Genomic DNA, 21,967 nt, shown 5'->3' with positions numbered 1-21,967 from the left:
GTAGACTGAACAGCTGAAGTGTTCTCAGTAACCAGTCTGTCTGAATTTCCTTATTGTTCAGGTTAGTTCTGAGTTTTGTTGCCTTTAAAAGTGGTAAGAAAGCAAGCCACATATTCTTTGATTATGAATGAATCTTCTGAAGGTTGGAGCTAAAAAAAAAAAATAAGTACTTTGCTGTGCCAGGACTCTGGATACAGGGTAGCATAATATAGCATAAGTATTCAAGGAGGCTGATTGCTTAAAAAATGGAAATCTAGATTAAAGTTGATGTTGCAGAGGAAAGGAAGTTTTCTGAGGGGGTTATTTTATTATTTATTTATTTGTTTGTTTGTTTATCTAGTTCCATAATTGAATCTTTCTTGGCACTTAAAACATCTCAGTCAGTGTCATTCAAATTTGCACTATTTTTAAGTTTGATCTTTTGATGAGGCTTTGTGAGACCTGCTGAGGGGGCCTTTCCAGAGCTGCCAAAGGGGGGGATGACTGAAGTTTGAAAACTTGGAAAAAGAAGATGATTTGAAGCTACCCGTGACCTACAGGGAAGCAGAGTGAAGAGGGGAGGTTGGGGGAATGGAACCCCTTTCAAGGAAACAGATTTAAAGAGTATGTAAAAGTGTCTGTCAAGGCCTTAAAATAAGTCTGTGAAGGCAGAGGGTAAGAGGAGTGTGGCCAGGGGACCCACTTAATCCCTAAAGCCAGGCTCCGACTTCCTGGGGGTTAGCACTGAAGCAGGTTATAAATTCAGGCATTCAAGTATCTGCAGGAAGTGTGTTCCAGTGGCCACTGTGGCTTCAGCACCCGGTGTCCAGGGGGTACAAGTTCACAGTCTGGCTCATGAGCAGTTAGAGAGAGGAAGGGGTGTGTGTGGCATTGCCTGAACTGGGTTTATGTGCCAAGACTTTCAGAGCGGGGATTTCAGAGAGTTTCTGAAGGGAAGTCATAGCCTGGGCAACTGCAGACCCGACTCCCTCTCAACCCTCACCCCCCACCCCCCCACCCCCCACCCCCCACCCCCCCCCCCCCGCCCAGACATTTACTAAAAGGAAGGACTGTGCTTTTCTCCAGTGTGCTCTGGTAGCACTTTGATTCCTTGGTTTTTAATTCTAACTTCCTCCACTGGCACAGTAACAGATTTAGAGGACAATTTGCTTTCGACGTGCCCATCCTATTCCAAAATGCCCCCGTTATTTTAGGAAGCCCTACCCTTCTCCTCCTGAGCTCTTTCGCAGTTCTTCTGGTGGGTAAGTCCAGGAGGTATGGTCCTTCCGGGAGTCCAGTCCTGCAGAGGTCACATTCTCTGTGTGATGGGGATGGGTGGGAGGGGACGGTCCCCAGCGTTTGTCAGTAGCATATGCATTGGGTTGTGCTGACTGCACTGGCAGGCTTGTCAATTTTCACCCTGGGAAATTAGCAACAAAGCCTGGATCTGTCTCGTGGCTGCTTTTGCACTTTCCGAGGGCGGCTGTACTTGACTGAGCTGCAGAACAGACAGTGGGGGGGGGGGGGAGAGAGAGAGAGAGAGAGAGAGAGAGAGAGAGAGAGAGAGAGAGAGAGAGAGAGAGAGAGAGAGAGAGAGAGAGAGAGAGAGAGAGAGAGAGAGAGAGAGAGAGAGAGAGAGAGAGAGAGAGAGAGAGAGAGAGAGAGAGAGAGAGAGAGAGAGAGAGAGAGAGCGAGCTAGAGAGAGAGAGCAAGCTAGCAAGCCAGCAAGGGAGCCAGGGAGCGAGCTAGCAAGCGAGGGAGCCAGCTAGAGGGAGGGAGAGAAGAGCGGGAGGGGTGGGGGCGAGAGGTAAATACTCTTAAATCGGAAGGGAGCTGCCTCCACTGTGGTCTTGACAGGCGCTGCCTGGGCTCCGTGGCGCTGTAATAACTGGGTGACCTTTTCTTGGGCTGTATTATGACTGGCTGGGAAGGGATTGCATTTTGCGGCTGAGAGTCAGGGCTTCCTTCAGCTCGGGCTCCTCGCCGGCTGGCTGCTGGGGTAAGTTGTCTGGAGCCAGGACCAAGAGAGACATCCCCCCCCGGACTGCAGTTGCCTAAAAGAAGGACACCTGTGGCTCGCATGCAGTCCACACTGGTACTTGGCGGATCCTGGAGGACCTCATTATTTTAAACTTAAAAAAAAAATAGAGATCCACCCCCCTTTTTTTTCAAACAATGTTTCTTTTTGACCTTTCCCAAGGAGAAGCGCTACCAAGCAGCCTCTGTGCTCACTGAACACCCTCCCCTGTATCGCTTAATTGAGAAGGTAAGTGAGAGGCTGTGTACACACGCGTCGGCTTATTTGTGCTGTGTGTGTCTCCGGGTGCGCGCGTGCGTGTGCGGATGTTGGGTGTTTTTTTTCTTCTTCTTCTTCTACCCCATCCTCTCCCAATGAAGCATAAAGTAAAGCGGCACCCGAACCATCCCCACCACCACCACCGCTGCAACTTTCACTGGCTGCAGGTCTGCAGAGATGATTTTTGTTTGTTTGTTTTGTTTAAATCATGGGAGGCATCATTATTTTTATGATTAGACATGAAATAGATGCGGGGCGGAAGATGAGGATGCCTGAGGAAGAGGGGGATCGTGCGGCTGCAGCGCGACATCTCAAGTAGGAGTCCAGAGCATAATAGACAAAGTTCATTGGGAGCTTGGCAGCATTCAGACACCCTAACTCCGGAAGAGAGGTTGAGACAGTTTGCAAAGATTTGGGGGTGGGGGTGCTTCTAGACTAAGGGAAGTGGTGTCAGTCTCCGGTATTTTCTCAGACCTCTCCATGCCTGACTGTTGAAATTCATGCCCTCCCCAAAGAAAGAGTTGAGATTACAACCTTGTCCACGTCTCTGCTTCTACCCAAGGCAGCCTTAATAACAAAACACTGCTTCTATATGTTGCAAAAGTGAGTATGTGGGGGCGTGCAAACAGGAGGCAAGTGTCCAGTAGAGGCAGGTTCCTTGGATCCAAGTGCCTGTATCCTAACAGGTCTAGAGATTCAGCACATTTTAACCGGGGCTACTCAGATTGCTGTTATGAAATGCAAGTCAGATTTATGATCTTTTTCATACCGAACACGATATGCTATGCTAACACTGCGTGTGACGGTTTAATCAAATCCATTTGTTACCAGGAAGCTAAAAGGGGCCGCTGGGATTTTAGGATTACAGACAGAGTTAGGGAAGCATGTGGCTTTGTCATTCGCCATCATTTTACACGTTCCCTTGTCCCTTCCCCCACCGCCTGCCTCCCTCACCACTAGACCCTAGCTCCGAAAGTGGCCTCACAATAGTGAATCCTCGGCCCTGTAAGCTGCTCACCAGATCCACGCTTGGGCCCCAAATCCAAAAGTGACTCCCCTCTTCTACTTCCTGCCTCTGGGCTTGGTGCTCCATGCGAAGCTGCAGCGGCTCAGGCACGCCTAAGTCAACTCATGCAGAAACAGGAGAAAAGTTTTGGTAAGGTTACAGTCTATCATAGATACACTTTCTCGGGCGCTCGGCACTCGTGGCTAGCTCCAAAGCCTGCCAGCTCTTCTGTTGCTGAAGATACGAAATATTATTGCTGCTGCTGCTTTTAAAGACTGCTGCTTTCGACCAATTAATCTCGCTAGGTGCCATAAATACTGGTGCATTCTTGGCAAAAGCATCCCTGTGTGGCTGCAAAGACACAGCCACAAAAGGTTGGATCATAAACTCCACAAGGGGATTCTTTGTTAGAGTGTATGTATGTTTCTTATTTTTTTTTATTTTGCATGTGAGCTGCATCAAAATTGAACCCAGTCTTGCAAATCTCTTGTTGGCCTTTGCCAAGCACTAGCACTTTGCTGCCATGGTAACTGTAATTAAACTGATAAGAGTGGGGAAATGTCAGTATCTCTGAGCCTTGCAGCTGCATTGGAGAAAAAGGGAATCAAATTGGTTCCCAGCTCCATTGCTCAAAAAGGGGAGGGTGGTGGAAGGACAAGGAGGGGGGTTGGGAGTTGAAGGGGCAGAACAGAGTTAAGCAGCTCTAGTGCCAGATATTTGGGGACATCTATTTGCATTGTTTTCCCTTAGGGGGCTGCAGCCTGTAGGGGTGCTCTGGGCCAGTGAACAGAGAGAAACAAGCTTTTAGGCCCAATCCAGTTTTCCAATCTGGGTTGGGGGTAGTGACTGGGAGTGGGATGAAGATGGGCAGGAGGAGAGAAAATCTTTTGTTTGGCACTCTTGGCAATCGAAAGGCTGTGTTGGCCAAATTCTTTTAATCTATGTCATTGCTCCCAGCTGCGAAACCTGCAGTCCCAATTTTAGCATCCTCTCTTCCAAAAGCCCTTCGTGACAGAGTCCCTTCTCCTTTTCCCAAATTGTCCTCTGTAAATCTTCTGAAAGGGAAAGAATGTTTCCCATTCATTCTGTGTGATCAGTCCAAATAATACATTGGTGTAAAAAAAAAAAGAAAGAAGGAAAGAAAGAAAAAACACACTGTGCCTAAGTGCTGCGTGCTGCACATCTCTCATTATTGTGATTATTTTTTAAGCCCCTGTGTGTTGTGGAGTTGTGGTTACTTTGTTGTGTTAACTACTGAAGCTAAGACTGTGCGGATGAATGGCACAGAACAAGGGAACATAATGGATGCAATCAACCGTCAGGCCTTCTCACAATGCAATCCAGGCAATTAAAAGCTCACCAGAGTTTAAATGAAACGGTTCTACTTATTCCTGCACAGCACACTGCACAGGCTATTATTTATGTCTTTTTTTAAAATTATGATTTCCCTTAAACTGTCAAATAACTCAGAATGGCAGGGTCTCAGAGGCAATAAGAATTTCTCTCAGAACAATTTGCATGCCAATCTAAAACTAGTTATGAGTGCTGATGGGCTAGGAGCAACTTGTGAAGTGTCTCTTAGCCACGAACACATAACTCTCCCCAGACGCACTGTCTTGGATCAAGAGCAGAGACTGCTCAGTGCTTTCTGCTTTTTTTAGGTGCCTGGCACTGTGGTGACTACCAAGTGATTGTTTTCCTACATTTTTTAAATGCATAGAATGGAACAAATTCCATTTGCAAGAGAAAAATGGGTAGTGTTCTTTAAGAGAAGATATGAGGATGGACTAGAAAACATCAAACTTCTTTTATGCACAAGGCCAAAGAGAATGAAAGAGTTTCAGCTATTAATTGGCCTCTGGGTGCTACATTAAAACGTCAACACAACAAAAACTTTTTGTGAAGACAAGCAGTATAATATTCCTTGTGCCAAATGTTTGTTTCTGCTGTCTTGGTTACAATTTATTTTGAATAAAGATAGCTGACCCTTTACACTTAATAATAATGTCACGGATATTGGAAATAATAGAGCTTAGTTTCCTAAGGATTCCTTTTTCATCTTTTAGGTTTGTGATGTAAAAAACACAGACTCCAAATCAGATAATTATGGCAGTTACCTTTAGCACACCTCTGAATGCTCTCAGTCATGAAATCCGGACTTTCTTGGTAAATCAGAATCCCCATTCTCCCCCTAGGTATATGACTAAGAGGCACCTGGTCCTGTTGTGCAGTGTAATTAATGGGACTCATTCCTTGTGGGACCTTGCTAGCAAAGGATAACTAGTTCTGATCAAAGAAACTTCATTTGTTAGAAGTTCTAGAGAGTGAGATTTAGCAGAGCTATCAAGGGTTATGATTAATCTACACTAGGCCCTTAGCTCCTTCAAAGAAAGGGAGCAGAAAGCAGGCTACAGGGTAGCACCTGCTCTTCTGCACAAATCTGCTGCTGCTCCACAGCTCAGAGCACCACAGCCCGTCAGACACACAGAGCAGCCAAGCTGCTTTCGTCCCTGCATTCCCTCCTCTGTCGCTCCACCACACAAGTTATTCTCGAATGGAGAGCTCAAGAAAGTACGAATGTTACGTGTAGTTCATGTGCCATAGGCAGCTGGGAAACTCATTCGGCTGTGGGCATGCATTCATTCCTCTTATCCAAGGTGATTTTCTTTTACAGGCAGAGGAAGTGATGAGGGCTGAACCCTTCATCACACTGTATCAGACGGAAGGAGAGCGTTTACCTATCTTGAGGAGAAATGAATCATAAATGCTTCATTTTCCCTTCTGAGACTCTCTTAAATTCATTCGCATTTGGTGTTTCCTATCTTTGTCTATCTAAGTTTAAAACTTTATGCCTAGGAGAGGAAGCGGCCTTAAGGGGTGGTCTGCGGATTGCAGGTAGACCACCTGGTGCCGTCCGTGCCCATGGCGCCACTGTCATTCAGCTTTCAAGGGGCCCCTTCGATTCTCTGCCTCTCTGTATTATAATTTGTAATACAAGGGAATCAATGATGTCTGCAGTATTTTATAGTAACTCAAATCCATCATTTGACAGCAATGAAGCTTTGCATAGCTGGCCAGCTTTTCCCTCTTTTTAAAGGCCGAGTGTTTGACACTTGGGGAACAATAAAGAAAAACTCAAAAATGAAGACTCAATTAATTGAAAATATTTCAGTCAAGTTGTAAAACCCATAGAAGTCAGCGACCTTCCTTGTTTATAAAGAACATTCATCATTGAAATATAGAAGCATCCCCATATTTAATATGGTATATGTATACTTTCTATACATATTTGTTTATGGATGACTGTGTAATTTTGTATATTTGTAGACTTTGTCACCTATTGTTTCTTCTTTCCCTTATAAATTAGGTGTATACTTGTGGCTATCAATTACGTAATGCTATACTGGTTTTCTGTTAGAGTGTATATTATATAATCAAGCGATGAGTCTTCAATATATGCAGTGACTAATGTATATGAAAATAAACACATCTCGTTATTTTTACACAATGAGCACTTTGAAATACCAAGGACACACAGGCAGGTATTTAGATGAAAGCAAGCACTAGGGATTGATAGGTTTCAGGTGTACTTATCTACAAATATCTGTACCATAGAGTAAGGTTCTGCACGTCCCACACAAGCACATACTTCCTCCATCACACACATGTTAAATGAATTGTTTCTACAGCTAAGCACAGCGCAGTCTTTGCACCCATCAGGTCAGTCAAGTGTAAGCTAGTCTCATTTGTCTGCTTCTCTAGATTGCCATCTATTCACTCACATGTTCTTCCTGGGGACACCATTCTCTGTGGAGAATGGAACACTATGGTAATGACTGAAGGATATCTCACCTCCCATATCCAATGACAAGGTCCAACATACAACACCGGTTCATCACTGTTGCTGCTTCATGTGAATGAGTCATCAAGGTTTTCCTATGGATTTTTGCAAAGTTCAAGGCATCTTTCCAAAATGTTGTTTGGTTGGAATATAGCTCTCAGGAAGGAAGGGAGGAAGGAAGTAAGAGAGGAAGGAAGGAAGGAAGGAAGGGAGGGAGGGAGGAAGGGAGAGAAGGAGGAAGAAAGGAAGGAAGGAAGGAGTGCAGAGGCAGTGTTAACTATTCTACCTGTTTGCCTTTCCTTCTGTCTTGGATTCTCAGCTCTCCTTTCTTTCCCTCAGGCATACAAATGCTCTCAGTTCAGCCAGACACCAAGCCGAAAGGTTGTGCTGGCTGCAACCGCAAAATCAAGGATCGGTACCTCCTAAAGGCGCTGGACAAATACTGGCATGAGGACTGCCTGAAGTGTGCCTGCTGTGACTGTCGTTTGGGAGAGGTGGGCTCCACCCTGTACACTAAAGCCAACCTTATCCTCTGTCGCCGAGACTACCTGAGGTAGGGATTGTCTCTGCATACCAGTGATGGCTGGATGCCTTTTAGAATGTATTTGTAAGTGTATTTTTGGCTTGTTTATTTGATTTCCTTAACTACCAACTGATGTTCTTGAAAGATGTTACCCTGCCAGCCTTCAGAATGTTGGCCTGTGTCCCACGAACTTCTGCTTAAGGGATAGCTAACACAAATACCTAGTGTCTTAATTTGGCTGGCCTGACCCAGTCACTCATCATTTGCATTGAAAATGGCATCTAGGGCCGAGGATGCACCTAGATGGCATCCACGTTGCTTCTTTCGTTAAAGCATAAGAGAGAGATGAAACTGGTTGAGTCTGGCAAAGAGAAATGCATCTGTTGTTTAGTTGAACATTTTAGCTCTGTAGTTCAACTTTAGTGGTACTGAATCATCTGGCTATTCGGCTAACTTTTCTGTTTCACATACATTAAAGGAAGTCAGTTTTAAATTCTTGACTTGTATTCAGTAGTTATATTAGTGCAACGCTTTGGTGCTTTGACACAAGTATACCTGTGTTTCCCACCCCATGATATTTGAAGTTATTGCTTCAATACTGAGTGGCCTCAGAGTCTCTTGTAGTTTTATGGAGAATGAAAATTAAAGACCTCAGTGTTGATGGGAACCAGTGTTCACCCTACAAAGTACAAAAATCTGAACAGTCTCAAGGGAGCATGGGTATCCATGGTTATGGCGGCCTGAAGTTAGTTCAACATATTTTCCCTGCTTCCAGTCAACACAGAAATGCTACTGAAGGGAAAGTGTTTTCTTTTCAGAGGACTTTGTGACTTGACTTAGCTGCAAATTACTTATCTTCACTAAGTTGGATCTATCAAATTAGAGAAATGATATATGGCATCATTGGGGTTTTCATATTTGATACAATTAATCATTTTTTCTAGTCTGACATTAAGCTATTTATTTGAATCGTTTTCTTTATGACACAAAATTTATCAATCAGTAGTAATTCCTTAACCAGCCACCCTGGCCATTCTGGGAGGTAGTTCTTAAGAAATTTGATTCGTCTTTTCTCAGTCTATAATTCGGTTATTTAAAGTCAGATTTTTATCCTAATACATATATATCATTTGATTAATGGGAGTTGCATAGGGGCGAATCCAGTGTGGTTTCTTATACTCTGCTCTGGCCCTAGTAGCACTGCTTCTGGCGTATGCTCACAGCCTCCTGGCTAATTATAAGTACTTGTTACCACTTCCCCGTGTCCCCAGAGCTCAGAAGCACACAAGGTGCCAACAATGGGAAGTGACTCTCAGGAGCCAGGATTTCCCTCATTATGGTGGCAAAACTAATCAGAGTTAACTTACAACACAAATTCTTTCAGAACTCTGCCGTCTTTGAACTTTTCTTCTTTGAAATAAAAATGTCTCCTGCGCTCATGGTGAATGAGTGCCTCATTTCCAGATAAAGCGTTTGTGTTTGCTTTTCATGATCTGACGCGTTGCTCTCCAGGTTCGCTTTGTCTGTGCTAACTGATACCCATAGCTTTTTGACTCCCTTTGACTTATGTTTATGCACAATTTCAGTATATCAAGTGGATTTGGGTTGCAGTGGCAAACAAGGAGTTTATACATTTTGAGATGGAGTAGGCATTTTAGTAAGTGAAAAAGAGAAACATTAAGGAAAGTGTAAAGAATGTTGTTTGAACGCTTGGGATATTTCTGAATTAGAAATGCCTGTTTCACAGGTAAAATAGTTATGCATTTTCAATGTATTGACAACAGAGAGAGTAACCTTAGATTTGTTTTGTTTTATTCTTCCTTATGATAGCAAATAGTGTTAACCTAACATTTGATCATCTCAACTGTTTCATCCAAGAGAATTTATCAAAATGGTTTCTGTACCTGAAGTCTTCATCTTTTTTAAAAAAATCAAATACATGTTACCTTTTATAATAATGCTTTTTATTTCTGCTAGGCTTTCATTTTAATGCCAGTTAACTTAGTATACATATGTCTTACTCTTTCAAATATGGTCCTGATCACCAATATATTCATTTCTCAGAGAACAATTTCCTCTTAAATTGGTCATTACCACGTTAATGACCAGTTGTTACATTAACAGCCTAAGGATTGTTAACATCTCAGACTAGGTTGTTAACAGCGAGCTTATTTCTTATTTAAGCTGAAGGTCTGCTGTGTAATGTGACATGGGCAATTTCATCAACACAGAAAGTGTCAAAGTGACATGGAGAACTGGTATGCACATGAAATGCTATGTTAGAAGTATAGAATATGCCACAGTTGTGGTATGTTTTACGTGAAAAGCATAGGTCTCAATGATACTGTATAGATGTGCCTCTAAGAAATTTAAGTAATTGGATCCTCTATTTTAAATCAAATTTATTCATAGATCAAAGACTTTGATTGGATACAACCCATTTACAAACATTTATTAGATACCTACTGTGTGGGAGGTAGAATTGGAAACAATGGCTGAAATTAAGAATAAGCAGAAAATATCATTGAGTTAATGAGGTTTTGAACTCTAGCCATTGCTTTCAAACTTGCTTAAGGAAATATGTACAAAGAAGGTCCATGCATAATCAAAGTTTCAGAATTAAGACTCCCTGGCTATTGAGACAGTTTATTTTATTGTAAAAATATTTTTAACATAATCAGTGAACAAATGCTCTACTGTGTTAATTTTGCTGAACCTCAAAACTCATTTTTCTCATTTCCCTCTTTGTTCAATATATACATTATTTTATTTTTCATGCCAATATTTAACCACTTACATTCTGTTTCAAAATAATTGCCTTTTTTGAACTTTGGATCTTATACATTGTTATAGTAACAAAGTAAAAGCCACAAATAAGCTATGGATTTGAATTGTCCCTCTGAGTCACTAGTAACCTAAGAAAATATCAACGGCTTATAAATTATTGGTTATTGGTATTTTCCCACACTAAATCATGGTTTGTGACTGGAGAAGAGGGAGATACTCTTGCCAACTATAAAGAAGGAAAGCAAAACAAAAACCAAAAAAGCCAAACAAACAGTTCATTCTAAGTTATGGGTTTTCGAAAGCTTGACACTTACTCTGGGTGACTGGGATAATGTAACCTAATGAAACCATGCAAGTCCTTTGATTAGTGATGTGAGGTACTGAATAATAGGAAAATATACCAACTTAGCAGGAAACTGTCTGAAGGCATAGCCATCGTTATTGTGATACACATGTCTTTCTTCAAGATTTTTTTTTTGCCTAGTCCAGCTTTGGAGCCCAGAGTGAGGCTGCTCACTTTCCTAAACTGGCTGTCATTGTGGTTTATCACTTGATCTATTAGTTTGCTGTGAATATAAGATGTATATATCCAAGGACAAAACATGCACCCATTTGCAGGACTGTTTTCTCTCCTCTGGAACTTTCTCCATGTAGAAAGAAAAAGAATGATTGATATAAAAACTCTGCAGTCTATTTACTGCTTAACAGTTCTGTGTCAAAACCCAGGAGTGAGTTTGTTAATGGCCACCACATTCATACATCCTTTCAAAGATTTTAAGGTAAATTCTTGACAAAATAGACAAAAAGCTTTTCTAGACTCTAAATTTGAGTTTAAAATTGATCATAACTAAGAATAGACCATTGTTGAGTTAAAATAGCACCATTTAGCAGGCAGACTTAAGAGACCCTAGTTGCTGCTCTCACTCCTGCTTCATTTTGGAAAATGTGGATAGCCAGGTTTTACCAGAGTTTTAGAATTGAGACTTTGTGTAAACATCAAGTAGTCAGAAGTGGTAGAAACACCCCAGTTCTTTATGTTTCAACATAGAGGCAAAAAAGAATATCAGGTCTTACTATTCCATCTTTGGGGGAAGTTTTGACTTTTACTGTTTGTGTAAGCTTGCAAATTCGTACGGTGTGTTCTAAGCATTAATTTGACACAGCCTATATCTCATATCTCTTTGAATGATGTCTTGCCAGAGAGTTGATTCAAAGATGTTTGCTCTGGTGTCGGCCATGAAAGAAAGCTGCTTATGGCTGTTTCTACATGAGAAACTGTAAAATGTCTTGTATAAAATTTAATGCAATTTGCTGTTTTTATATGTGAGCGTGATTTGTTTAAAATGAAACTACTGGGAAAGGGTGATGGTTTACTTCCCACCAAAGTTGCCAATTAACTAAAATGATTGAAGCTTGCTCTCTGACTGCAAATTTTATATGCTTTAATATAATAGTATAACTCCTAAAGAGAAAATTAAAATAAAATGCTGCACAGAGCATCAATCCAGCTATAACTTTATTTCACACTGATCAAACCTCGTACTTCTAAATTTTTATGTAAGATTAAGTTTCTATTGATTTTATAATTGTAGCCTTAAATGTAAATAGGAATGTGTTAGTAATACTGTTTCATCTGGACAGGATGAAGCACGGCTTCTGTCTTAATGTGGAATAAAGTATTCATTCTTTCCCCCCTCACTTTCACCTTCTGAATGTGAAGCAGATGGAAATATTTGCCTTAGAAAGCAGTACATTATTGTTTTTTAAATAACTTTTTATCACCTGAATTTTAAAGTAAAAGAAATTTCTATCTAGATTGAGGCACCTTATGAGTAAGCTTTCCTCTACAAGCGTCATTTCATGATTTGAGGCATTTTACTGCAGTCTTAGTTTTATAATATATGAATGTCTTAGTTGATCTTAGTATAATAAAATATTTTGATGCATGAGCCTACTTGATGCCATGGTCTGTTGAAAAATTCTGCTACAACCTTTACAAATTATTTTAAATTACTTGCAGCTTTACAAAGAATTGTAACTTTCCCATTTTTGCTTTTATCACAGGGAAGTATTATTGAATTATAGCTTAAACTGCAGAATGTGCATAGAAGAATATAATGAAGAGATGATAATTTCTTTTGATGCAACACTTTAGTGAAATGTTCCTTGTCTGGGAAAATATTTGGTGGTTCATAGCAGACTTTCTGAGGGACAACCACGCAGAAACTATGCCCATTAAAATATTTAATCTATGTGTAGAAATTCTTCTGGGCAAATTTATCCATAACTTCTTTCTATTTTAATTCCACAATTACCCATTTATCATGAGTAAATATTTACATAATTCATATAATTAACTCTATTTATTTTGTGGATTTTTATTTTGATATTTTCATGGAAAATAGCGACTCTCTGGGAATATTAAAATTACTCCACACTACTTATCTATTTGTGGTTTTTTTGTTTTTTTCATCATTTTATAATGCATGGAATACTTCAGTGAGAGTTGTCTTTACATGGAACTTGGATAAAAGTTAGACTTACCTGACTTAGCAAAAATTTTTAAAAAATCTGTTTCTACCAGTATATTTAGGATTAAAGGCATCTAGAAGAACTACATTTGAGAATTGCAAAACATGCTTATTTTGCACTTTATAAATATGTAGAATTCTGGGAAAGAATATCTATTTTTGGTTGCTCTTAGCAAATATCAAAGTAAGCCAACACGTCATTTATAAACTCACCATTAGCTTCCATTAAGTGACTAATAATACGTCTTAATGCTGTGTTTGGACCGCATAAACATAATTTATTAAGGGATCTCATTTTGAGAATATGCTGAAAGTAGTAATTTTGCAAATGGTTTTGATGAATATTTACATTACAAAAATGTATTATGCGGTTCCGTTTTCTGCCTCACCAAAAAAAAAAAATTACAGATCCTAAAAATAAGAATTTTAGCCACCTAAATGATCACAGTGTTTTCCCTCGCTGCTCTGCAACTCTTCCAAGCCCTCTTTTGGTATGTTGTTTGAAAGTGTTTCCTCAGTTCCATCCCAGGCAGTGGTTACCTCTCAGCCTCCCACCCTGCCCAGTTAGTTAGCTGACACAGCTCACTTTTATCAATTAATATTAATGTATATAAACCATAAACATCTGATGAGATCTTGAAAAGAAGGGAAGTGGAAGTAACAGTAGTATTGTCTCATCCTCTTGCTCAGATTTGTTGTTCTTGTTTTGTTCTGTTGGTCGGTGTGTTATCTGTGTTTCTGTTAGAAGTCGCTGAACTCTCTTCTCAACCCTCCAGCTTCATGGTGTGTCCAGCCTTGAAATCTGTTAGGTGCTGACACTGGAAAGCAGCTGACTTCCTCATGTTGGAAACTACAGCACTGATCTGCTGTCCTGTGTTACATATTTGCTAGTCTAAGGTGAAGGACAAATTTCATAACTCTGGGTTTATTCCCATTTGTTATCTTCTGATTCTGCTTTCTCAATTTATCTGACTACTATGTATTTCCTCTGTCAAGTTATCTATGTAAAAGTCATTTTGAGGGAAGTTTGTACTGTGAAACGTGATGTGCATTGGATTTTTTGCTAATTAAAATGCTTATTTTACTCATTGTTTTCCCTCTTATTATTGATGCCAATGGATAATTTTATGTTAAAGCAATTAAGATTTCAGTAATCAAACAAACATACTAAACTCACAGGCTCCCCACATTATTAACATGTCCATATTCTTAGACCATGTTTTCTTTCTATCCCAAGCTCATCATAACAAATTCTCAGCATTATTTTCATAGTTATAAATCTTTCTGAATTCCTATTTGGTGTTAGCTTTTCCTGATATGTGAAATATACATATCTGTAGACTTTACAAGTTTCAAGGAAATCACACTTGAGATAAATAACCATCCTGGACTAGTCAGATCCCTGATTTGAAGTTATAAATTTAACATTAAACTATGTATATTAAGTTAGACTCTAATCAGCATGTGTTGTTATGATTCAGTTTAATATTAAAAACTATCCAACTGGGCTACTGGGAAAATAAGACTCTTATGAATTGAAGGGTTATTTGCAGAGGAGAACATTAAAGCCACATTTAAGTGAAATTGTTATTATTGGTGCAATACAGTGGTGTCCACATCAAGCTCCTCCTAATAATAAAACAGAAGATCAGTTTTAGTAAACATAACTATCAAATGTGTGAAGGACAAACAAGGGGTACAGAACTTCATAAAGTGTGCTAATGCTAACATTTAATATTAAACTATATACCACAGAGAGAAACTAAATTTCCGTTTCATTAGTGCTACAGGATCTCAAAAGGCAACATGGAGAGAAGCTAATTCCATACATGCTGGGGGAATTCAGTTTTTAGGACTTTAGAGTGACACCATTTTTTAAATAACAGTTCAGGTATGAGTTTGTAGCCATCTACTTTTCAAATCAGTTTTTTTTGTTTTATTTTCAAAAGTTTTACCTGTGGTAAAGTAGCACATGACTGTAATTCTGGCACAAGGCAGTTTGGGTCAGGAGGATCAGCAAGGGACCCTGTCTTAAAATAAAATATTTAAAATGTCTTAAGTAATATCATTTGATATAATTCTCACATACCATGAAACGTCAAGATTACAGCATTTAATAATTCTTCTGATCACAAGTGCAATGCTTATTTTGCATTTTCAATTGCCCAGTAAATGTGTACTCTCCCTAATTGTGACATGTAAAGTCTGAGTTAGAGGAGCAGACTGTTTATACTGTTCTTTTACTTGAGTGGGAACAGAGAAAGAAAATGGATAGAATGATCACACTTTCTAACACTAAGTATGAGTGTGAATAGCTATGGACAGTTGTTACAGGACTGTAGAAATTACAACTTCAGCTATATCTTGAGCCTAATTTTAAACCTTAGAAGGATTACACATGAACATCCCATTAAGCAGTTGTTTATACTATGAGAAATACAAACAAATAATTTGAGTATCAATATTTCATTGCTATAAATAATAGATGTAAAATGTAATATTCCTACTTGATTTTCCATGACAGGTCAAGACTAAAATGTAGTTATTGATATTTTACTAAGAGAATAATCAGCTATTTGTTCTGAGAAATTTGTGAAGAAATTAACATTTAAGTTTTTTCTATAACTTATAAATATAGGTACTATTCTTGCTAAATAACTAAAGATATATAATTTTTTTACTCAAGTTATGACTAATGTAGAAAATGAGATGTGTATGACTGGGTGAAATTAGAAAAACAGGAGAGGAAGGTCAAGCTATAGCTGGGTAGTAGAGAATTTGCTTAGTATACACAGGGCCCTAGTTTAGGCCCCAGCATAAAAAATAAATTAGAAAAGACAAATTTCAGAAGGAAGGGTCTAAAGAACAATATAGACTTTGCATAAAGATAGTTTTGTAAATTAGAAATCTCTAAAAAGGCTGAGCCTCATATATTTTTTATTTAGAATGAGATAAAGGTGGAACTGTATTTGAACCTGTGCATCTTTTTGCACGGATATTGGCAGGCTATTAATGGAGGTTACTATTGACATCTTGCAATACATTTGGCATTCTTGTCCTCATTTTCTCATCCAGCAAATATTATTATTCTAGGATAACAAGGCCCTGAGATATAATACTGAATAAAACATGAAAATAGCTCCTGCCCTTGTGGAAGTTTTATCTTAATTAGACAGTGTAGATAATCATCAAAACAAGAAACGGTTAGATAAGCATTAGTAACTATGGGGGAAATGAGGCAGCATAAGAAACTTGTAGTGTGTGTGTGTGTGTGTGTTTGTGTGTGTGTGTGTGTAGAACACACCCATGCATGTGTAGAGAGATTCAGAAGAGGGAGATAGAGAGGAAGAGAAGACAAGAGGAGATGGAGAAATGGAGAATTGACCTCTGCCTTAGGTTATACAGAATTGGACTCATTGAGACAGTGTCCTCGGTCACGGACCTGAAGGAGATGACAGAGCTAATGAGGGCCGTGTGTGTGAGACACACACTGAGCATGGTAGAGAATCAGGATGGAGATCTTGAAGTCGGAATGCTTCTGAGGAGTTTGAGGAGCATCAAAGATACTGCTGTGGGCATGGCAAGGTCAAGAGCCATAGAGGTAAAGGCAGTGGCTGTGAGGCCCCCCTGCTGAGTTCCCCTTACAGTTCTGAGCATCCCATAGGGAAGCTGTGTGCTCTGAGCAGCACTCATCAGCGCCATTTGGTGTTACAGAGTTCGTGTACTAAATTGCATGGGAAATTCTGTAGCTCCTTTACTCTAATTTTTCTTTGGGTGTCTTTTTTATTTGGGCACACCAATGAATCTTCATAGTTAAGTAGTAGCTATGGAATATGATCCAAAAACCATGAGGATGTGGTAATATGACTATCTGTAAGTAACCCATAGGCTATTGTATAATTGTGTTTAATTTTAAGTCAACACCCATACACAAATGTTGATATGCTTGAAAGACGCTCTGAAACCCCATGGTGTTTCAATCCCAGGTACAAGGAGACACATGCTGCCACAGTGAGGTGGGGTTGAGAACAAGAGCACTACCTCAGAAAGACATTGCCTGGCCAGCAGGTGAACTCTTGCCAGATTGCAGCAGAGCTGAGACCTTTTTTCCAGTACTCAGGCAATAATAATTGCAGAGATGGAAATTTTTCAAATGTGGTCAGTTTTCAACTTTTGAAGTCAGTTGTACTAAGTTTGAAGTGGTTTTCAAAGATAAGCCTGGGCTTGAGATTTCATTTACTGATGAGGCACTTAACCTGTATCCACAACATCTGGCTAAGCACACACACACACACACACACACACACACACACACACACACACACAAATGGTGAGGGGTGATTAAAATAAAACTTAAGAGTCCAGATTTATGAAATTAAGTTGTTTTCTAGTATAAAAAAACATTTAGCCTAACATATTTATTCCAATCAGCACACAGAGCATTAAGCCAGCTTCCAGTAAAGTGCGTTGTTACTGGAAACAGCCCCTTAAATCACATTCTTAAAAGAGGAACATTAGGCAGGTGTTGTTCACGATGAGATTCGTTTCTTACCCTGAACCTAAACCTAGTTCACCTGTGCTAGGTTCACACCAGGAAGAGACAAACATTATTTTTGTAATACCAAAAAATTGATATTTGTTCTTTAAATTTTTTAAAGATTATTATTATTATTATTATTATTATTATTATTATGGCTGTTTTGCTCATGTGTATCTGGTGCCTACTGAGGCCATAAACAGAGTATTAGATCTCCCTGAACCTGGAGTTATAGATGGTTGCAAGCCACCATGTGGGTGCTGGGAAGAGGACCCAGGTTCTCTGGAAGAACAGCTACTACACTGACCATGGGCAACCTCCCTGGTGCTCGCCCCTATTTTTTAAGGATATGCACAAACTATGATCACTTCCTAAATCACTAAACTTCTGAATGCAAGTCAAAGTGTCTATACCTATGCATAAATCTAGAAGGTGGTCTGGGATTTTTGTCACCATGCTGGTTGAGAGTCTGGGCTAATATACCTTGAATCTCCCGGGGAGACACAGTCAATGGATCTTGAAATAGCCGCTTGCACACAGAGTTTGTAGTAAGTACGGTTTCACAAAGCTAGTGTTCTCCAAAGAGCTGTGTGAGAATTAATCATTACTGTCATCTTGAGTCCCAGGTACTTTTTCCTGGGCTTTTCAGTTGTCCCAGTAGCTGGGTTACCTCTTATTGCTGCCATCTTGTGAAAATTGAGTTTAAATTCCTAATCATTTGATACTATTTCCTTCTAAAGTAGATAGAGTTTACTTTTATTTTAAGGAAAGGTTACTTCATCCTGACCCTATAGTTTGTTGATGGCTTAAATAAACTTATTAGTGGTCATTATTAAACAAGACTGTCTTTGGAGAAGATTGCTTGTTCATTTGACCGAACATGTTAAATGTTCTGTGCTTTTGATCAACAGTAGACATTTGCAGAGACCTACCACAGTTAACTCTTGAGAGATTTAAAATTAACTCTTTTTTAAAAGTTCACTGTATGTGTTTATCTACCGGTAATCTTTGGTTTTCACCACTTAGGTTTAGTGTGGGGCTTTTTTTGAAAATATATTTTGTTTCTTTTTGTTTTATTTGCTTGTTTGTTTATTTAGCCAACATCTCCTGTTTCCCAAGCTGCTCTCACAGTTGTTTTGTAATTATGGATAAACTTAACTCTGTCTTGCATTCACATCTCTAATGCTCGTTACTGGCTTGTGGCCACCATGCCCAGTTAACAGAATGCTGTAAATCAAATCCAAGGCTTTGTGCTGCCAGACAAGAACTCTACTAACTAAGCTGCACACCTATCCCTGTTGCTTTCTTTTTCCTTTTCTTTTTTTTTGAGAGCATCACATTCTTTGACCCCAGTCTAGCCTATAACTCACTGTGCAGCACAGCTGGTTCCCGACTCACAGCTCTCCTCCTGTCCCAGCATCTCCAGTTCCTGAATACCGGCATGATGGATGTGAGCCGCCCCACCTGGCTTAATATCTCCCAACTTTAACCACTTTGCTACTCATCACACATCACTCTCCCACCACAGATGCTTTGTCATCCTCCACCCCAATGGCAGGATAGCCAGCTGTCCCTGTGATGGCCGATTCACGTGGCATTCTGCAAATATCAACTTACTAAAAAAAATAATAAGTCACACAAATTCTCATCATTTCCTCAAACAGCTCGCCTACTGGGCATGGTTAGATCTAGTCTCTGGTTTCAGAGGCATGCTGAGAAGCAGAACAGTGAACAGTCTAGAAATGAAATCTGTGCCATTCCAAGACAATCTACCTGTTGGGGTGCTGTCACTCTGTGCCTGTGGACCTCCATATACTTCCTGGCAAGTCAGGGTACTGTTGTGCCCTCTCATGAGTTTGTCAGGGAATCGTCATGGGAAGGAGCTCGGCACGAAACTGACAGTTCAGTCTCTGTTGCTGTGAAGGAAGAATTTCACTGAGTTATGAAGATAAGGTAGTGGGAAAATTAAACATAAAAAGAACACTAAAGAAACAGATTAAGATGAGGTTTAAGAGTGATTAATAATCACGAATATGAAAAGCTGCTGCTGTAATAAGATCTTTTGCTGGCTTTTCATTTACAAAAAAGATGGATGAAGAAATATCTAAATATCATGTGCACTTGAGGCCACATTAAAAAAAAAAACAAGATTTCCTAAAGTGGAGATTGTTATTAGGGCCAATTTGACTCTTTAGGGGAATTAGTGAAAATTGGATTTCCTCTGTAACTGAAGTGACAGCTTTCTTGGATATCTTATTTGCCCTCGCTCGCCCCATTTTAGCATGTGACACTCCATGACCTTGTAAAGCACTCTAGTTAATGTTCCCTAGGGCAGAATTATAAATTTTAGATTGCTTTAGGTTTCTTTAGCAGTGTTGATTTTTGTGCCATTTTCTTGAATGACAAGGATGTAGGGGTGCCAGTATCTCTGTGTTGTCTTTTATTTTTCACAGTGTTCTCTAAATATATTGATTGTGTTCTTTAAAACAACTACGTCTGAACCTTTAAGTTTTCTATATTTATTCATCTGGGGGTGGGAGTGAAGAGATGGCTCAGTAGTTGAGAATGCCTGATGTGCCTGCAGAGGAACTGAGTTTACTCTCCAGGATCCCTACTGTGTGGCGCACCACTCCCGGTAACTCCAAGTCCAGAGGATGCGTTGCCCCTTCTTTTCTAACCTCAGGGGCACCTGTCTGTACACAGAATTAGAGCAAAATAAAATCTTAAGCTTGATAAATTGTAAATTCTCCGTTGCAATTTTTTTAAGTTATGGCAGTGATATTGAAATGAGAGAAAAATAGAAATTGAAATGCTAACATTTTAAAGGATCCCTGGGAATTTTGAACCCCCAGTTTTGAGGCCACACTATATTAGTGACTTTTAATGCTTGATTGGAAGTTTCTTGGTAATGCCATTTTGTGATGGGAGCAGGCAAATATGAGTGCCTGGTATAGGAGTTATAAGGGAAAGCTGTAATGGTTGTTTGGAAATGAGAGGCTTGCTGATTATGAGCTAGCGGGTGTGGTCATCTAACGTTAAACCACGCCTTTCACAAACGCTGTGGTAATTCTGTTGCTGTGCCATAGCCACTGGCAGAGTTAATATGAGGCAGGGTTACTCTCCCTCCCCTGGAAGCCCCCCTCCAGGACACAGTGAGATTTGCGACAGATAAATGCTAAAAGAACCCTGTGTACCAAAGAAATGTTTATTGCATGTAATACATATCATTGTTTGTCTCCTGTAGTGAAAAATACTTGTGTCGTGCTGTTAAAATGCACTCCTGACAGACCAGTGCTTGCTATTATAGGGTCCATTGCTTTAAAAAAATGAAACACTGACAGAAATACAATTTAAGAAAATTTGACACCAAGGGTAGTCAACCATGTAGGCTACTATTAAGGGGCCAAAACTCAAGGCCAGGGGTTTATTTTTAAAATAGCCACAGTTTATTTGCTTATAGTAGGCAAAGTTGAAAGAAAATGAAATCGAACTTGAGTTCGTTGCTCTCCAGTCTGTAGAAAATTAATGAAAGCAACAGTTCAATAAGATTTTATTGCAGAAATGTTTAAGTGAAACATTTTCAGAATGCTTGGGAATTTTTAAACAGTTACTTACCACTTACAAAGCTATAACACTGTCTTGCGTAACAAATTGTTAGCAGTGGATCCTAGGCACACCCTGTGATTTTCTTGAAGTGGGTAGTCAGAGCTGGTTAAGCGGAATTATTTTGCTCATTGCATGTGTGTGTGTGTGTGTGTGTGTGTGTGTAGCTTATAAATACCTTTGAGACTGACACTCCAGCAGTACCTACAGTTACTGCAATTTAAAATGTAAGCTACTGTCCAAGTAGCCTTGTCGGAATAGAAAGACAGAATACATTGGATGGTAAAGAAGACTTTGGAGAAGAAAGTCACCAAGATGAGATGCAGGGAGATGTGTTGGATATTTGGAAGTGTACAGAGTATTCACATGCTACAGCATGCATTCTTAAGCTTTTTTTAAAAAACAAAACAAACAACCTTGATGTCTGTTTTAGTTTTCCAGGACTTTTCCATAGAATTATATATCAGGGTTTTACCACAGCTTATGCTATGGAATATTTTAATAAGTAGCTCAAAAATTCCAAAGTCTAAGGGTTGCTGTTGTGGACATTTAAAAAATATTGATATCTTAGTGTGTATTTGTGTAAGTGTGTATGTGTTCATGTGTGTGAATATGCACCTGGGTATCTGGAGGCCAGAGGACTGTATCCAGTGTCTCCTTCACTCTTTGTAACCTGATGCTAACCAGCAGGAGATTCTTGTGCCCTCCTGTTTCCCCTCCTCAGCACTGAGATGACAGACACACACCATCCCGCTGCTGTGAGATTTTTGTGTGGTTCTAAAGACCTGAACCCAGAGCCACATGCCTGCATACCAAATGCTAGATCAGCCCGCTCATTGCCTCAGCCCTGCTGTGGACATTGTT

General features: G+C 39.8%; 1 protein-coding gene and 1 long non-coding RNA gene across 9 annotated transcripts in view; one reads left to right on the top strand and one right to left on the bottom strand.

The window, feature by feature from the left end:
- Positions 1-1,496, bottom strand: part of LOC106021373 — a 7,810-nt gene extending 6,314 nt beyond the window's left edge. Inside the window, exon 1 of the long non-coding RNA XR_005876587.1 lies at positions 1,204-1,496. This is a non-coding gene — a long non-coding RNA (uncharacterized LOC106021373). The remainder of the gene's footprint in view (positions 1-1,203) is intronic.
- Positions 1-21,967, top strand: part of Lmo3 (LIM domain only 3) — a 60,571-nt gene that overhangs the window by 2,165 nt on the left and 36,439 nt on the right. The window contains exons 1-3 of one of the 8 annotated variants that reach the window (XM_040743459.1): positions 1,071-1,241; positions 2,180-2,245; positions 7,462-7,675. In XM_040743459.1, the coding sequence (XP_040599393.1) occupies positions 7,470-7,675 (206 nt within the window). In that variant the 5' untranslated portion in view covers positions 1,071-1,241; positions 2,180-2,245; positions 7,462-7,469. Of the gene's footprint in view, positions 1-1,070; positions 1,242-1,762; positions 2,246-2,357; positions 2,443-3,243; positions 3,432-7,461; positions 7,676-21,967 lie in introns of those variants that run through there. The other 7 variants (XM_013115436.3, XM_013115435.3, XM_021228870.2 and 4 more) reach the window with 7 other exon arrangements.

Source organism: Mesocricetus auratus, unplaced genomic scaffold (genome assembly GCF_017639785.1).
Source record: "Mesocricetus auratus isolate SY011 unplaced genomic scaffold, BCM_Maur_2.0 Super-Scaffold_100001, whole genome shotgun sequence".
Lineage (NCBI taxonomy): Eukaryota > Metazoa > Chordata > Mammalia > Rodentia > Cricetidae > Mesocricetus > Mesocricetus auratus.
This window is presented reverse-complemented; position numbering and strand designations above follow the sequence as displayed.